General features: G+C 44.9%; 1 protein-coding gene across 1 annotated transcript in view; it reads left to right on the forward strand.

The window, feature by feature from the left end:
- The window catches only part of MREG (melanoregulin), a 37,812-nt gene extending 26,173 nt beyond the window's left edge, over positions 1-11,639 (forward strand). Inside the window, 3 exon segments of the mRNA XM_050916206.1 lie at positions 6,707-6,797; positions 9,394-9,557; positions 9,916-11,639. Of these exon segments, the coding sequence (XP_050772163.1) occupies positions 6,707-6,797; positions 9,394-9,557; positions 9,916-10,050 (390 nt within the window). The 3' untranslated portion in view covers positions 10,051-11,639.
- Positions 11,640-14,010: the final 2,371 nt, after the last annotated feature.

The following is a 14,010-nucleotide window of genomic DNA, read 5'->3' on the forward strand; positions in this document are numbered from 1 at the left end:
AACTGGAACAATGAGGCCATTTTGAGGCTCCAAGGGAGGAGGTGGGGAAGGGAAACACCTCTGCTTTGCTTTGCAGATCAGTAAATAGCACCAATACTCTCTTGGCTAAGAATGAAGGATTTCTTCCTACTCCCAGGCTGGGGAAAAAACAGTACAAGCTGCTGTGTGCTGATATGCATTTCCCCTGCTCTCCTGACATAGTCATGAATTTATCTTAACATCAGTGATCCTCTCACTCAAAATAATCTCAGAGGAGTTCCTTTGATTATATTTGAGCAATAGGGGGAAACGGATTATTCATTTGGAGTGCTGCAGTCTTGACTTGGCTGGCTGCACATAGAAGTATAGAGATGTTCTGCTTGTAACCAGAGAAGCTGGGGGCCAACATTTTCAAACCTGATGCCTAAAGTTTGGATCCTAATCTGAGTTAGTTGCTCAAAGAGTGGCCTGATCTGTACTGGACATCCACAAATCAGCACTTCTAAAAATCAGGACACTTCTAATTAGGAGTCTAACCTTAGCACCTGGGTTTACATTATTTTTTGGCGTAAGTATCTAATCCCATTTGTTACAAACAAATGAAAATACTTGCATCACCTCAGTGGTTTATAGTACAAAAGAACATTTCATCAACGCAACATCTTAAAGTGACTTTCTTAAAGGCTGCTTTGGTAGTGTACCTCAAGGGCTGGACCCGGTTCTCAATTAAAGCAATGGAAGTTTCCCCCCACTGATTTGAATTACTGAATCAGGGCCTAAACTGATGTGTGCTCCTTTGAGATAGAAATCTTGCCCAGGATGCTGCATATCTGGGAAATGAGATTCTGATCTTACTGGTCTGATAGACAGCAAGCGATCAGCCAGTACTACTCGGTGAATTCATCCGATCTTGCAGTGTGATTGTGACATGCAAACAAGATTTTTATCCATCATTCAAATACAGGAATTCAGACTAGAGTTAGGCCAGGAAAATACTTGAAATTGAAAATTGCTCAACCCGATAATGCTAGGGCTACACACGTGTTGGCATTAGACACTGCATTACAGAGACAAATTCTGCCCTAGGCCCTGTATATAGTGCTTATGTATGATTTCAGCGGGAGATGTATGAGTGACAATTGAGTGTGTGTTTTATGGCTTGGCTTCTTTATATCTTTGAGACCCATGTGGCAGGCAATAGGAGGGGTTAGTGCCTCTGTTCTTATCTAGGGTCCTGCTTCTGAGATGTGGGTCATTTTGTGCTGTCTCTTCTTCCCTGAGACCTGGTCATGGTTCCAGCTTGGTTTGTTCCCTAGTCAGAGTCCTTGAATCTGTTCTAAGTTAATTTCCTTTGATGCTGCCCGCAGGCTACTGAGGATCTTCCTAGATGGTTGTTGCTAGTCCTCTCACATACTAGAGCTGTCCAGTTCCAGGCATGGGGATCCTGCAGCTCTGCTCTGATGTCACCAACTTCATACGTACAGGGCTGGATGTGTGACTAGGGAGCACTTAGTGCAGCTGGGTGGGCCAGTGTGTACGAAGAGGCCTTGAGCCACTTTTGCACTCCCTGATCTTAGAGCCGCTCTTTACCTGGCCAGTCCCTAGGGAGAAGTGAGACCAGCCTACAAACGGGGGCTGCCACAATCATGGGGATGGTTCTCTTGGTCCGGGAGTCCCAGTCCCAGTTCTGAACCCAGGGGTGATAGTAACTGCAGGGCTGTTTCTGTTCTTGGCCCTTTTTCTGGCTCGTGTGCCCATGGGTCGGTGCCGTACTGGCGTTCAGCTTTAGTCACACATTGGCATCATGACAAGATGGCAGCCAGAAGAAAGGGAAGCAAGGGCTGGTGACTGCCAAGTAATGAGCAGAGAGAATGCACCTGCTTGATACTGTGCTGGAAACTGAGGCTGATATGTTCAAAATCAGCTAAGGGATTTCACTCCTAATTCCATGAACTTCAATGGGAGAAGTATGGCTAAATCCGCCTACTTGGCTAAGCTGAAAATCTCTGCCTGAAACTCTTCTGCATTAACAAGGTAAGATGTGGATTTCCCGGTGCTGTAAACCTAGCTCATCACAGATGCAAGGAGTCAGCAGCCCACACTCGCCTATCTCTGTGACATGGCAGGGCGAGAGAGTTCGTTAGTGAGTCAGGAGACAATGAGTGAGACGTTCTTGTCTTCATCATTTCTTGCCAGAGCCTCAATTTGATGGACCATGCCTCACCCTACTGTAAATATGACTAGTACCCAAATGTCTTGAGTCATCAGTGGAAGAACATGGTGTCCTTCTGCTCAGTGCACCTAAGGCACTTTTCCATTCCAGTACAGAGACGCACACAGTAATTACCCAAAGCGCTCCAAGTATGAATGTGCTAGACGTGCAATATGGAAACATCACATCCAGTTTGTCTCCTAGTAACACGCAGGTGTTGTCATGAGTCAGTTGAGGGAGAGCTGGTATTGAGGGCTATAGTGCCAGGCAAACTTCACTTCCATTATAAGACCCTGTTCCACAGTTGCCTTTAGCTTTGCCAAACTGTAATAGTTCAGGCTGAAATTTGCTTTGTCAGGTGTCTGCCTCAGGCTTTTTTTGCAGAGGGGTGTGGGTGAGGGAGTTGTTCAGCTGACTCCAATTTCTTACAGTAACTTCACCGAGAAGCTCAAGCATGCCCAAGTTTTGCAGCAGGGACTTGATATTTGGTAGGAAGGTTGTCCTAGTGCCAGGGATGTGGCTTGGCCAGATTTTCACAAGCAGGGTTATAAGCGTCTGAAAATCTCAGCTCCCACAAGCTCAGAAGAGAAAACGGTGGTGACGTCTCCGAAGAGCCTGTCTTCACTGAGCGCGCTCCATCACCTTGCAGCACAGCGGCTATGTGCCAACTAGACAACACATGTGCCATCTCCGCTGTCATGACTGAGCGTGCTGCATTCAAGAGCTGCTGGGCTGAGTAGGACTTTCCCTGCCATATCTCCTCCTCCTTGCGGGGGTCCACTGGGGCCTCTGAATCCAAACTAAGAGCATGAATATTCTGTGTTCAGTGCTGCAGGTGCCGAGGCAGCGAGGAGGAGCTGTCAGTTTGAGTGGGATTCAGAGGTGTGAGAGCCAGGGGTCTGGGAACCAAAGGTCTCGGGGGTGGGGGCAGAGAAAGCAATTGGAGGATGAGTTGGGGGCAGAAGGCTCCATAACCCCCAGAGCGCGCACGCTTCCAGAACTGGGACTAGAATCGAGGCGTCCTGAGTCTCAACATTCCTGTGCAGGCTAGTAAATAGCTGTGAGACCGAGAGGCAGAGTGTCTCATCCCCTTGTACAGGCTGCTTCGCACAGAAAATAACAGCCTACTACTGCTATCAGTGACTCTTTTAGCTCAGTGCTGTGGATCTAAACATCTCGACCTTGCTGATGACTCGGGGGGGAAGGTGTCAATATGATTCCATAGAATGGAATTTCTGCTTTTCAGTTTCTCTTAAAAACTCTCTTCTTCTGTGTTCTTTGTTGCAGGACTCTTGGGGGTGGAGTGGGCTGGAGAACTAGGCAGGCTATGTCCTCACAAGAGCAATAAAATCAACTAATTAAGAGCACATGGGATTTTGAGATTATTTTTTTTTTAATTCCAAACTTTTGAAAAACACTTTGAAAGGAATGTGTGTATGTGAAAGATTAAAACATGTCTGACCTATCAACTGAGAGCAGAGACTGCACCCACTCCAATTGCCCAAACCTTCTGCCAACTGCGATATTTCTGGGTAAAATGCAAACAGAACCCCACCCTCTATCTGCACTCAGACTGATCGAAATACCTAATTAGTTTTAACTCTCACCTCTTCCCACCCCCCCTTATTTCAGTGCAAGTTTGTGGGGTGGATTCCCTTTTAAAAGTCCAACGTATTAAATCAAAATAGGACAGAATGTTAAGTTTTTGGTTTTGTTTTTTTAACCCAAAATTAAAAGCAGTGTTGTTATTTTGGAGCGAATTTGAGCAAAATCAGCCTTCAGGAAAAACAAAAACAAATATTTAAAGTGAATTTTAATGCCTGTTTAAATTTAAAAAAGAAAGGGAGGGGGAGAGGAAATGGGACAATATCCCAATATCTGCTGGTCACCTTTAAAAGCTAAATTAGCATTTACCTGTTAGTTATTTCCTGTTAAAAATGACAAGTTTCTCTTGCAGACTTTCTGTGTAATTGTAGGAAAATTATCAACATAATGTGTTTTACTGGCAGATCACTCTCCCTTCTTTAATTGAACTGGACGTGCTCCATAATTTTAGTTAATGTCTCTCTAATTTCTGGAAATTAAAACATATAAAAATTACTTTAATCAAAATGGCAGGTTAATAAACAAGATGTATACGAATGTGTAGGGAAAGGTACATTGTATACAGCTGTCCGTTGTCTTTATTACAATGGTGAAATGGGATTAGAAAGTCAGGCATACAGTGCAGCTATGACTGGCTGTTGGTGACATCTGTCTCCTCCACAATGGCTATTAAACATGGATCTGATTTCTCATATGTAATTTAACTGGTTTTGATTGTAATGAACTGTCCAAGTGTTTGCACACCCTCCCCTCCCCCCCACCCCCGCCAGTTCTTTGATAGATGGCTTTGTGCCTTCCTAAGTGAGGTGTCTGTTTTGTTTTTAGAGGAGGAAAGTGTGTGTATGGGGTGGTGGTTGGGCAGTGGGATTGGGATTGGAAAGAAGCTGAACCATCACTGCTTAAACTTTCCAGTTTCCCTGACTGTTGTGTGCACAGTTTTGATGTTATATAAATAAGCATTGGCATTTAATCTCTGTAATGTCAATTGAAATACTAATGCAGAAATAGCTATACTAATGTCACTGTAAGAGTTGAGATACCAGATTAAAAGATAAGTACGAAATGACACTAAAACCTGGATACTTTGTAATCCGCAGCACAACAAATTGCATAGTAACTGTAAATTGAATGGAAATCACATATGCAAACCTAGTTGTTCAGTCATTTTTAACTATTAATGTTGTCTGTTAGCTTGAAGGCTAGTCCTGCGAGGCAATAAGTCCTGGCTTGTAAAAATCAACTATTTCTGAGTTAAGCATGCACAAAACAAATATCTTTCTTTTTTGGCTATTTAAATAATAGTGGCCCAGGTTTTCTAAAGGGCTCAATTTCTATTCTCTGAGCCCTGGTCTACACTGGGGGCGAGGGGAGAGGTTGATCTAAGTTAAGCAACTTCAGCTATGTGACTAATGAAGCGGAAGTCATAGTATTTAGATTGACTTACCGTGATGTCTTCACCACAACGAGTTGACTTGTGCCGCTCCCCTGTCGACTCTGCCTGCACCTCTTGCAGCGCTGGAGTACAGGAGTCGAAGGGAGAGGGCTTGGGGGTAGATTTTTATCGTGTCTAGACTAGATGTGATAAATCGATCCCTGCTGGATTGATTGCTGCCCACCGATCCGGCAGGCAGCGTAGACATACCGTAAGCACTTCTGAAAATCTTCATTTAGGTGCCTAAATGGGAGCTGAGCTCTTCTGCAAATCTGGTCCTGGCCTAATTGAAATGTGTCACTGGGTTATGCTCAAACTTTAACAACAACAACCACAAATCCTGTGGGTTGTGATCAGACATGGAAAATTGCAAGCCAAAGGTGCCATTTCTTTGGAAGCTAGAAGCCTGGGAAAATCAGCAGTTGCAATGGAAGGTTTGGTATAAGTAGATAAGAGATCATCACAGGAACAACTTTTTGTGTCTCCAAATTCCAGGAAAAGCTCTTTGATGGGAGGATATATCTAGGGCTTCAGTTGGGTTTCAGACCAACTGAGTGGGAGTGGAAATGAACTAGTTCCTCCAGCACACCTTGTTCTGCATCCTAGGATAGCATTGCAGAATCCAGCAGAGGGCTGGGCTCTGTTTCTAGATTATTGCCCTCTTTCTCTCCTCTACCCCAAATAAGGAGTCCATTTTTAGCTACTGGACCCATAAATCATTGGCAAAGTTTTCAAAAAGTATAGGCTAAACTCTGCAATACAGTACAACTTGAAGACCATGGAGTTTCTTGGGGATTATACCAGTGTAACTGAGCGCAGAATACATTTACGAGGAAACCCAAGTTTAATTAGTGTTGTGTAGAGCTCGTCCATATTTTGAAGAGAGCAACCTAACTTCCATTGAAATAAATGGGAGTTAGGTCAGTGGCTTCATTGGGAAAAGAACTGGGTCCAAGTGAGACCGGCTGAAATGTTCTGGTCCATTTGCTTTTGATGGGAAAAAGCTGCCTTTTCTGGGGGTGGAGGAATGGAAGTGTTCTGGTTTTCCGACAGAAATAGAAGCATTTTGTGGTTTTTAGCTTTCTATTCAGCATTTTTTCACTGACAATACTTTGCACTTTTCAACCAGCTGTAGGTCCAATGCTATGGAAAGATGAGCCCATATTTTAAAATGCAGTTACACTGGGCCTTGTGATTAGAACTTAGTTAATTATGTTGATGCTTAAGCCAAAATCATGTCCATTCTCCCACAGCTGTGGCAAGAAGGTTAAAATAGGAAAAAATTATTTTAGTTGGTAAAGTAAGCAGCTCTGGCCATAAACCCACACTGGGAACAGACCTGTGGGGTGAGCCGTTACTCTGTCATAGGCCTATGAATGTGGCTGTGTCGCCAGGAGTACAAATCGCTGGAAAAGAGCCAGGTGGGATGAGCCGTACAGAATGAAGAAGTCTGAATCTGTTCTCCCCTTGCCTTGCAGGAATGGCAAAAACTGAACTACGACATCTATACCTTGCGGCAAACCCGAAGGGAAGTGAGAAGCAGATGGAAGCGTATTTTGGAAGAATTAGGTAAACTCGAGGTCGTGGCTATTTTATTTGCACCAGGACAGCTGTTCAGCAAAGGCTGTTACTGATGCCTTCATATCTTAGGGTAATCTCCCCTCCATTTCTTTTGTTTTGCATAGATGCAAAATGACAGAGCCACCAAGGCTTCACTGAAGAGGGGTGCAGTTGGAAAGAGGTAGCGCAGAGGGACACTGGGTCCTTTCCCTCCTGCCATGCAAAGGAGTGCTGTGCTGTGACTCTCCGCAGCAGCTTATCGGTGGGCGGGCTTGGAGGAAGCGTCTGGTCACTGGCTCTGTAAATTCTGGGTGGGTCCACTAGTCAAAAAGTTGCCTAGGGTGGTTACACAGAGTGGCGGTAGGTGCTCCACCAGATAAGAAAGGGGGTGTCCCCTCTGCCCTGCCATAACATGCATGGTGTTCGTGTATTTAACGCCTGCATTGTGATCCGGTATACAGTATACTCCCATTTATCCAAACCCGTATTATCCAAACCGCTGCATTATCCAGATCCATTTGCTGTCTCCCATGCATCTCAGGGCCAGGACTGGGAGGAGGAGCCCCCATCTGTGGGGGAGCCCACCCTGTTGAATGGCTCCTGTGGCAGAACCAGGAGCCCTCTTCAGCCTCTCTGGCACAGGAGAGAGCAAGCAGTGCCCTGACAATGGAACTGCAGAGGGCTCCTGGAGGTGCAGGGGAGGACTGAGGATCTGCAGTTCTAGCAGAGTCCTGGCCAGGGGTCTCTGCTCTGTCCCACACCTTGTGCCTGCAGGAGGCAGATGTCACCGGCCCTGTGGCAGTGCAGGGAGCCTCTGCAGTCCTGCTGTCATAGGAGTGAGGGAGCAGGGCAGAGACTCTGGCCAGGACTGCAGAGGAGAAGGATGAGCCTCCAGCCCTGGGGGAAGGCCACCCTGCTGCTGAATGGCTGGCTCGGTCCAGTCCCCCTGATTAACCAAATTCTGATTATCCAAATAAAATGCCTGTCCCCAGGCTATTTGGACAATGGGGTTGGGGATTATCCTGTCTCTCTTTAAGAGCCAGGCAGCTCAGTATGAAAGAGCACTGATTTTCATTACAACTACATTTTTCCCAAAGCTTTTTCTGATGAAAATGATGTGAAAATATCCATTTCCCTCCTCTGGTTAATACCAGCAGATCTGAAGAACCGGAAAGAAATTTTAAATAGAGTTTAAATGAATAAAACTACTTGTCAATTCCCTTTTCTTTCCACTGCTTTGCCTACTTGTCCTGGAAGGAGTTAAATCCACCAAACACATCTGGCTGGTCCTCTGGAGGAAACTGCAACGATATGTGGGGCTAGAGTCCCCATGGCCTTGTGTAGTTATTGACACCTGGGCAAAACTGATGCAAAATTTTGGTAGATCAGGAAGGCAGTGATTTGCACTGCTCACGTGGAAGTCTCTCTTGCACAGGGGAACTGGATCCCTCAGGTGTCAGTTCCTGGACTTTTTGCTTTTGCAAAGACGTGACCACTAAGAGCAAAGGAATCTTGTTTTCCCAAATGTGATGATGGAGGGAATCTTATGCACTGAAACTGTGAATCATTGTTAACCTTTATCAACCAGACTTGGTTAGCTCCTACACACCGCTTATTACAGATCCATAGTGCACCGAGGTCCTTAGTTATAAAGTACTACACTAGCACAAAATCCTTTTCAAACACTAACACCCCTGTGACGTATAAGAAATCCTCTACCTGCCTTACAGAGCGGAGCGGGAAAACATGAGACACAAAGCAAGTAATTTGATGGGCCTACACAGGAAGTCAATAGCAAAACTAGATATAAACCACCAGATCTCCAGACTCCCAGTCCCATGCTTTAACCACAAGCCCATACAGACAGACTTTATCAGTAGGACCTTTATGATGCTGCAGTCACATAATTCCTGGGGCCAGGCTTATGGGTACATCATGGAGGTTACATTCTAAGTCGCTTTCTTCTCACAGATGCTACTCTTATTTAAAAAACAAAACAAAAAACAAACCGTGCTGAGTGTTTCAGTCCCAAACAACTACCTGCACTTTTACTCTCAGTGTTGCTTTTTCCCTTCAGTTGGTTGGCTTTTTTGGGGGAGGGGGCCTGAAAGGTGCTGAATGTGTTCAGTTCTATCAGCAGCACCGGGACTTGCTGGTTCATGGAAAGAGCAGGGCACCCAGCCTATACTGAACGTACTCACTGTCTATGCACACAGAGCAGGGAAAGACTGAATCAGCACAAGTAAAGGTGGCCCTTAATTGAGAAAGCACAATGCACGTGATGCAGTTTCAAATGCTGTCTCACTGGTGGCCTCTCGTTCACCCTACAGCAAGGGCACACAGTGGAGCCTGCTCAAAGGAAATGCTAGTTCATTTTATCCAAGTGTGATTTATTTTTTCCCATCATGGGGTATAAAATAGGAACACTAAAAGGCAAACACACAAGGCAGAGGGGGAACAGCAAACCTCCAAATATATACCAAGCTGTCTACTAGCAGAGAGCTGGATTGGGTGGGTTGGTTCTTTGCAGTAATGTTATTGCCCACTTACATCCTGCCATGTTTTGTGCCTTTCATTTAAACTGGACTGATTCTCTCTGCCGTAGGGTTTCACAAGGAAGCAGACTCCCTGTTATCGGTGACTAAACTTAGCATCATCAGCGATACTCAGAACATGAGCAAAGCCCGGGAGATCCTGTTAAAGCTCTCTGAGGAGACAAACATTTTCCCAAACAGCTGGGAGCTCTGTGAGCGATACCTCTTTGTGGTGGTAGGTAGCTAAAAGTTTCTATCTTATCTAACCCGCTCAGTCTCTGCTAATGAGGTCACAGGTGGCATGAGTAGTGAAATGCACGGGATCAAAGCCCCGTGTACCTCCGTCTCCCAAATAGGACTGTTCAGTCCAAGATTGCACTGGTGGCCGGCTTGGGCACAGATAGAAACATGTGTGCATTGTAGACCACGAGCCTGATTCAGCTGAGTTACTCCAGTTTTATGCCATTATTTCTCTTGGAGCCAGGACACTGGCATGACAGCATGAAGAATTAGGCTTATGTCTTTTCAAGCCTGTCTGAGAGGGCATTTTTGAATGGATACCAGCAATTCTGATGACTCCATTATTTTGACAGGATCGTCTTATTGCACTGGACGCTGCCAATGAATTCTTTAAGATGGCCAGGATCGCCTATCCAAAGAGACCCAGTGCAGCGAAAGTGGAAGGCCATCGGAAAGAAATGCAGCATGTCCTTGCTCCATTGCCCTGAAGAGACTGCTTGGGCAGGAGGTGTGCTGGGTTTCCGTTTCCTCATGGGAGTTGGTTCACTCGCTGAGGTTAGCCAAAGCGACGTGATTTCTTTCCTTCGGAGGACAAGAGCAAAGTGCCCAAGTAAAATGACTTTATTATGAGCAAGGAGTGCAAGAGTGGAACAATCAAAAAGATCCATGGGGGCTAAGAGTGGGCCTTGGTGCAGGGATGTCTCCCAGTGGAAAGGAGCAAGTGCTGCTATGAACCTGAGTTCTGTGGGTGGAAGTCTATACGAGATCAATCTCTGAGCAAGGACATGGATGTGTGTTTGGGGAGCAGGGGAACCCACTGTACCAAGTGTTGTAAAGGCTGGGATGCCTCTAGTTAGAGCAGCATATAAAGTTCTGTATTTCTGGCTGCTCTCCAGTGGCATCTCATAACTAGATGTTCCCTACCTTGTCCTTTGTAGTCAGGAGAAGGTCTGAGGGAGACTTTTTTTTTTTTTTTAAACCGCCTTTGACTAGAAACGTATTAAACCTCTCTCCATGGTGGTATCATCCCTCGACTAAAATGGACTGTATTGTGCATTATGTAAATTAGACTTTATCTTCCCCCATTCCATCAGCAGCCAAGCTAAGACACGTGGGGGCTGATCACTCTAGGCAGTGAGCAGGTGAGTAAGTTTGTGAGTGGATTTAGTTGCATGTGTCAAGGACTGCACTTGTCCAATGATGTGGTAAGATTTCGACACGGGTATGATTTCCCATTTCATCAGCAGCACTACACAAAGAGAACATTCCTTCCCTTCTTATTTATTCAGCCCTGGAGCTACTCCTGTAGGTGTGGTGGCAGAAAATCAAATCCTGTTCCTCCGGCTGGCATCTCCCCTCCCGAGATTGAAAACTGCTTGTTCAGGACTGAGCTCTGTAACTCAAGCATGAAGCCAGTGCTTAGTCCAAGCTTAGCTCCCAGTGAGATTCTGTTCTAAAGACTTGTTTTGCAAAGCACGTGTGATGCTGGGTTATTAAAACCTTTTCACTGGATCTCTATAAACAAATCGGCCAAGACCTTCCAAAGAGACTAGTGACTTTGGGATGGCTCCATTGTTTGATACTCAACTTGACTCTTTAGAGGAGACTGGTTTTCAGGGTGTGCTAAGCACTAATGTGTGACGAGCAGGCCCCTTTAAGGCACCTCTGGTTGGGCACCCAAAATCACTAGTTGCTTCTGGAAAACCTTGGTCGTCATAACTGCATTATTTTAAATGGAAAAAGAGGAGTGTATTGCGCAAAAAAGAGTGTGCTGTTACAAAGCTTGTGACATGATATTTTTAATAATGACCCATAATATGTCATCTTGCTCTTTTTATCTGGTAATAAGCAATAATTTTAAAACACTGGATGTTAAGAATAAGTAGGAGTTCTTGTTCATCAGTGGTTAATAGAACTGCTGCAGAGGGGCCAGCTGAGAGAGTTGGTTTCATTGGAGGCTTCCCAGGAAACAAAATAGTGAGAGAACTTTTATTTGTTTATACCTACAGTGTTCATATATATAAATTGTAAATGTTTGTCAATCTTCCTGGACATTTTTTGTCAGTTCTGTACATTGTCACAGAACTTTGTGTTTATTAAAGTAAGGTTTCATCAATCAGGCCTAGTTCTCATTTGAGGGGGTGTCTGCCTCCCTGGGGACCTGCTCAGTGAGTCTTTCTGAACCGAAAAAAATGCAGTTTTGCTACTGCTTGAGTGGCTGGGGGAATGCAGAGCATCTACTTCATGCACTTGTACATGATGGTCAGGGTGTGTCTATGCTAGAAATGCAACACCTGTGCTGCTGTAATGCAGACACTTGCTATAGAGACAGGAGGAGTAGTTCTGTCACCGCAGGAAGTCCGCCTCTCTGAAAGGCAGTAACTAGGTCAGTCAAAGAATTCTTCACACCATGGCTTAGGTCACCTTAATTACTCAGCACAGGGAGTGACCGTTTTCACAGCCCTGGGCAATGTAGTTAAGCCAACCTAACTTTGCGTCCCTTGTGCAATTCAGCTGGAGTTCTGCCCTCTGTAAGGAGATTTTTCAAAGGAGCCTGGGAGGATTAGGCACCCCAGTCCCATTGGATTTCAATGGGATTTGAACACCTCACTTGCTCAAACTCGTCTGAGAATCTTGCCCTTATGAGGGGGGCACAGCTTAAAGGCACAAATAGCAGCTAGGGGCTAAATTCACAAAAGGATTTAGGTATCTAACTGCCACTTTAGGCATATAAAGCCAAGAATCAGGCCCCTCTGGGATTCAGAAAGCCCCTGCTCAGCTGCTGTTGAATCCTATAGCTGCCTAAACTCACTCAGCACCTATATTTTTTTTTTGCAGCAAAAGTTCCCTAGGTGTCAACATTTCTGCTTCTGGGCATGTGCACTGCAGCCCCACTTGAGGTGTCCAGACACTGAAGCCCCAGAGCAATGGATGAATGAGGGAAGATCAGTGTTCCTCCGCTTAACTCGCCTGCAGGGCCTGATCCAGGAAGTGTGCTCAGAGCTCACCTACTGCATTGGGTCCCTGTAGATCAGGGTTCGGCAACCTTTCAGAAGTGGTGTGCTGAGTCTTCATTTATTCACTCTAATTAAATGTTTTGTGTGCCAGTAATACATTGTAACATTTTTAAGAAGGTCTCTTTCTATAAGTCTATAATATATAATTAAACTATTGTTGTATGTAAAGTAAATAAGGTTTTTAAAATGTTTAAGAAGCTTCATCTAAAATTAAATTTAAAATGCAGAGCCCCCCAAACCAGTGACCAGGACCTAGGTAGTGAGTGTGCCACTGAAAATTGGCTCACATGCCACCTTCGGCACATGTGCCATAGGTTGCCTACCCCTGCTGTAGATTTATAGACATGCAGGACCAGAAGGGATCTCAAAAAGTCATCAAATCTAGCCCCCTGTGCTGAAGCAGGACCAAGTAAACCTAGCGCATCCCTGACAGGTGTTTGTCCAACCTGTTCTTAAAAACCTCCAACAATGGGGATTCTGAAGCCTATTCCAGAACTTAACTACTCTTAGAGTTAGGTTTTTTTCCCCTAATATCTAACATAATTTTCTTTTGCTGCAGATTAAACCCATTACTTGTCATATCATCAGTGTACTCAGGGAACAGTTGATCACCGTCCACATTATAACAGCCCTTTAATGTATGTAAAGATTATCAGCCCCGCCCCCACGCCTTCTCTTCTCAAGGTTAAATGTGTCCAGTTTCTTTCTTTCCTCAGAGGTCAGTTTTTTCTAAACCTTTTATCTTTTTTTTTTGTTGTTGCTCTCCTTCGGCTTCTCTCCAATTTATCTGCATCCTTCCTAAAGTGTCACACCCAGAATTAGATCGAGTACTCCAGCTGAGGTCTCACCAGTGTTAAGTAGAGCAGGATGGTTACCTCCCATGTCTTACATACGACGCTCCTGTTAATACACGTCAGAATAATATTAGCCTTTTTCTTTGGGTGTGTGTGCAACTCTATCCCATTGGTAACTCAGATTTATAGTGGATTACAAATTGACGCTCCCATATCCTTCAGTGGTACTGCCACCTAGCCGGTTACTCCCTGTTTTGTAGCTGTGCATTTGATTTTTTTTTCCTTCCTAAGTGTAGTACTTTGCACTTGTCTTTACTGAATTTCATCTGGTTGATGTTTTTTCAGACCAATTCTCTAGTTTGTCAAGATTGTCCTGAATTCTAATTCTGTTCTCCAAAGTGCTAGCAGTCCCTTCAAGCCTGCGGTCATCTGCAGATTTTATAAGCATGCTGTCCACTCCATTATCCAAATCATTACTGAAAATATTGACGAGTACTGCACCAGGAGAGACCCCCCGTGGGATCCCACTAGACACCCTCCCAATTAGACAGTCAGTCATTGATAACTACTGAGTTGGGTCTTTCAGCCAGCTGTGCGCTCACCTAATAGTAATTTCATCTAGACCATATTTCTCTAG

Source organism: Gopherus flavomarginatus, chromosome 10, assembly GCF_025201925.1.
Source record: "Gopherus flavomarginatus isolate rGopFla2 chromosome 10, rGopFla2.mat.asm, whole genome shotgun sequence".
Taxonomy (NCBI): domain Eukaryota; kingdom Metazoa; phylum Chordata; order Testudines; family Testudinidae; genus Gopherus; species Gopherus flavomarginatus.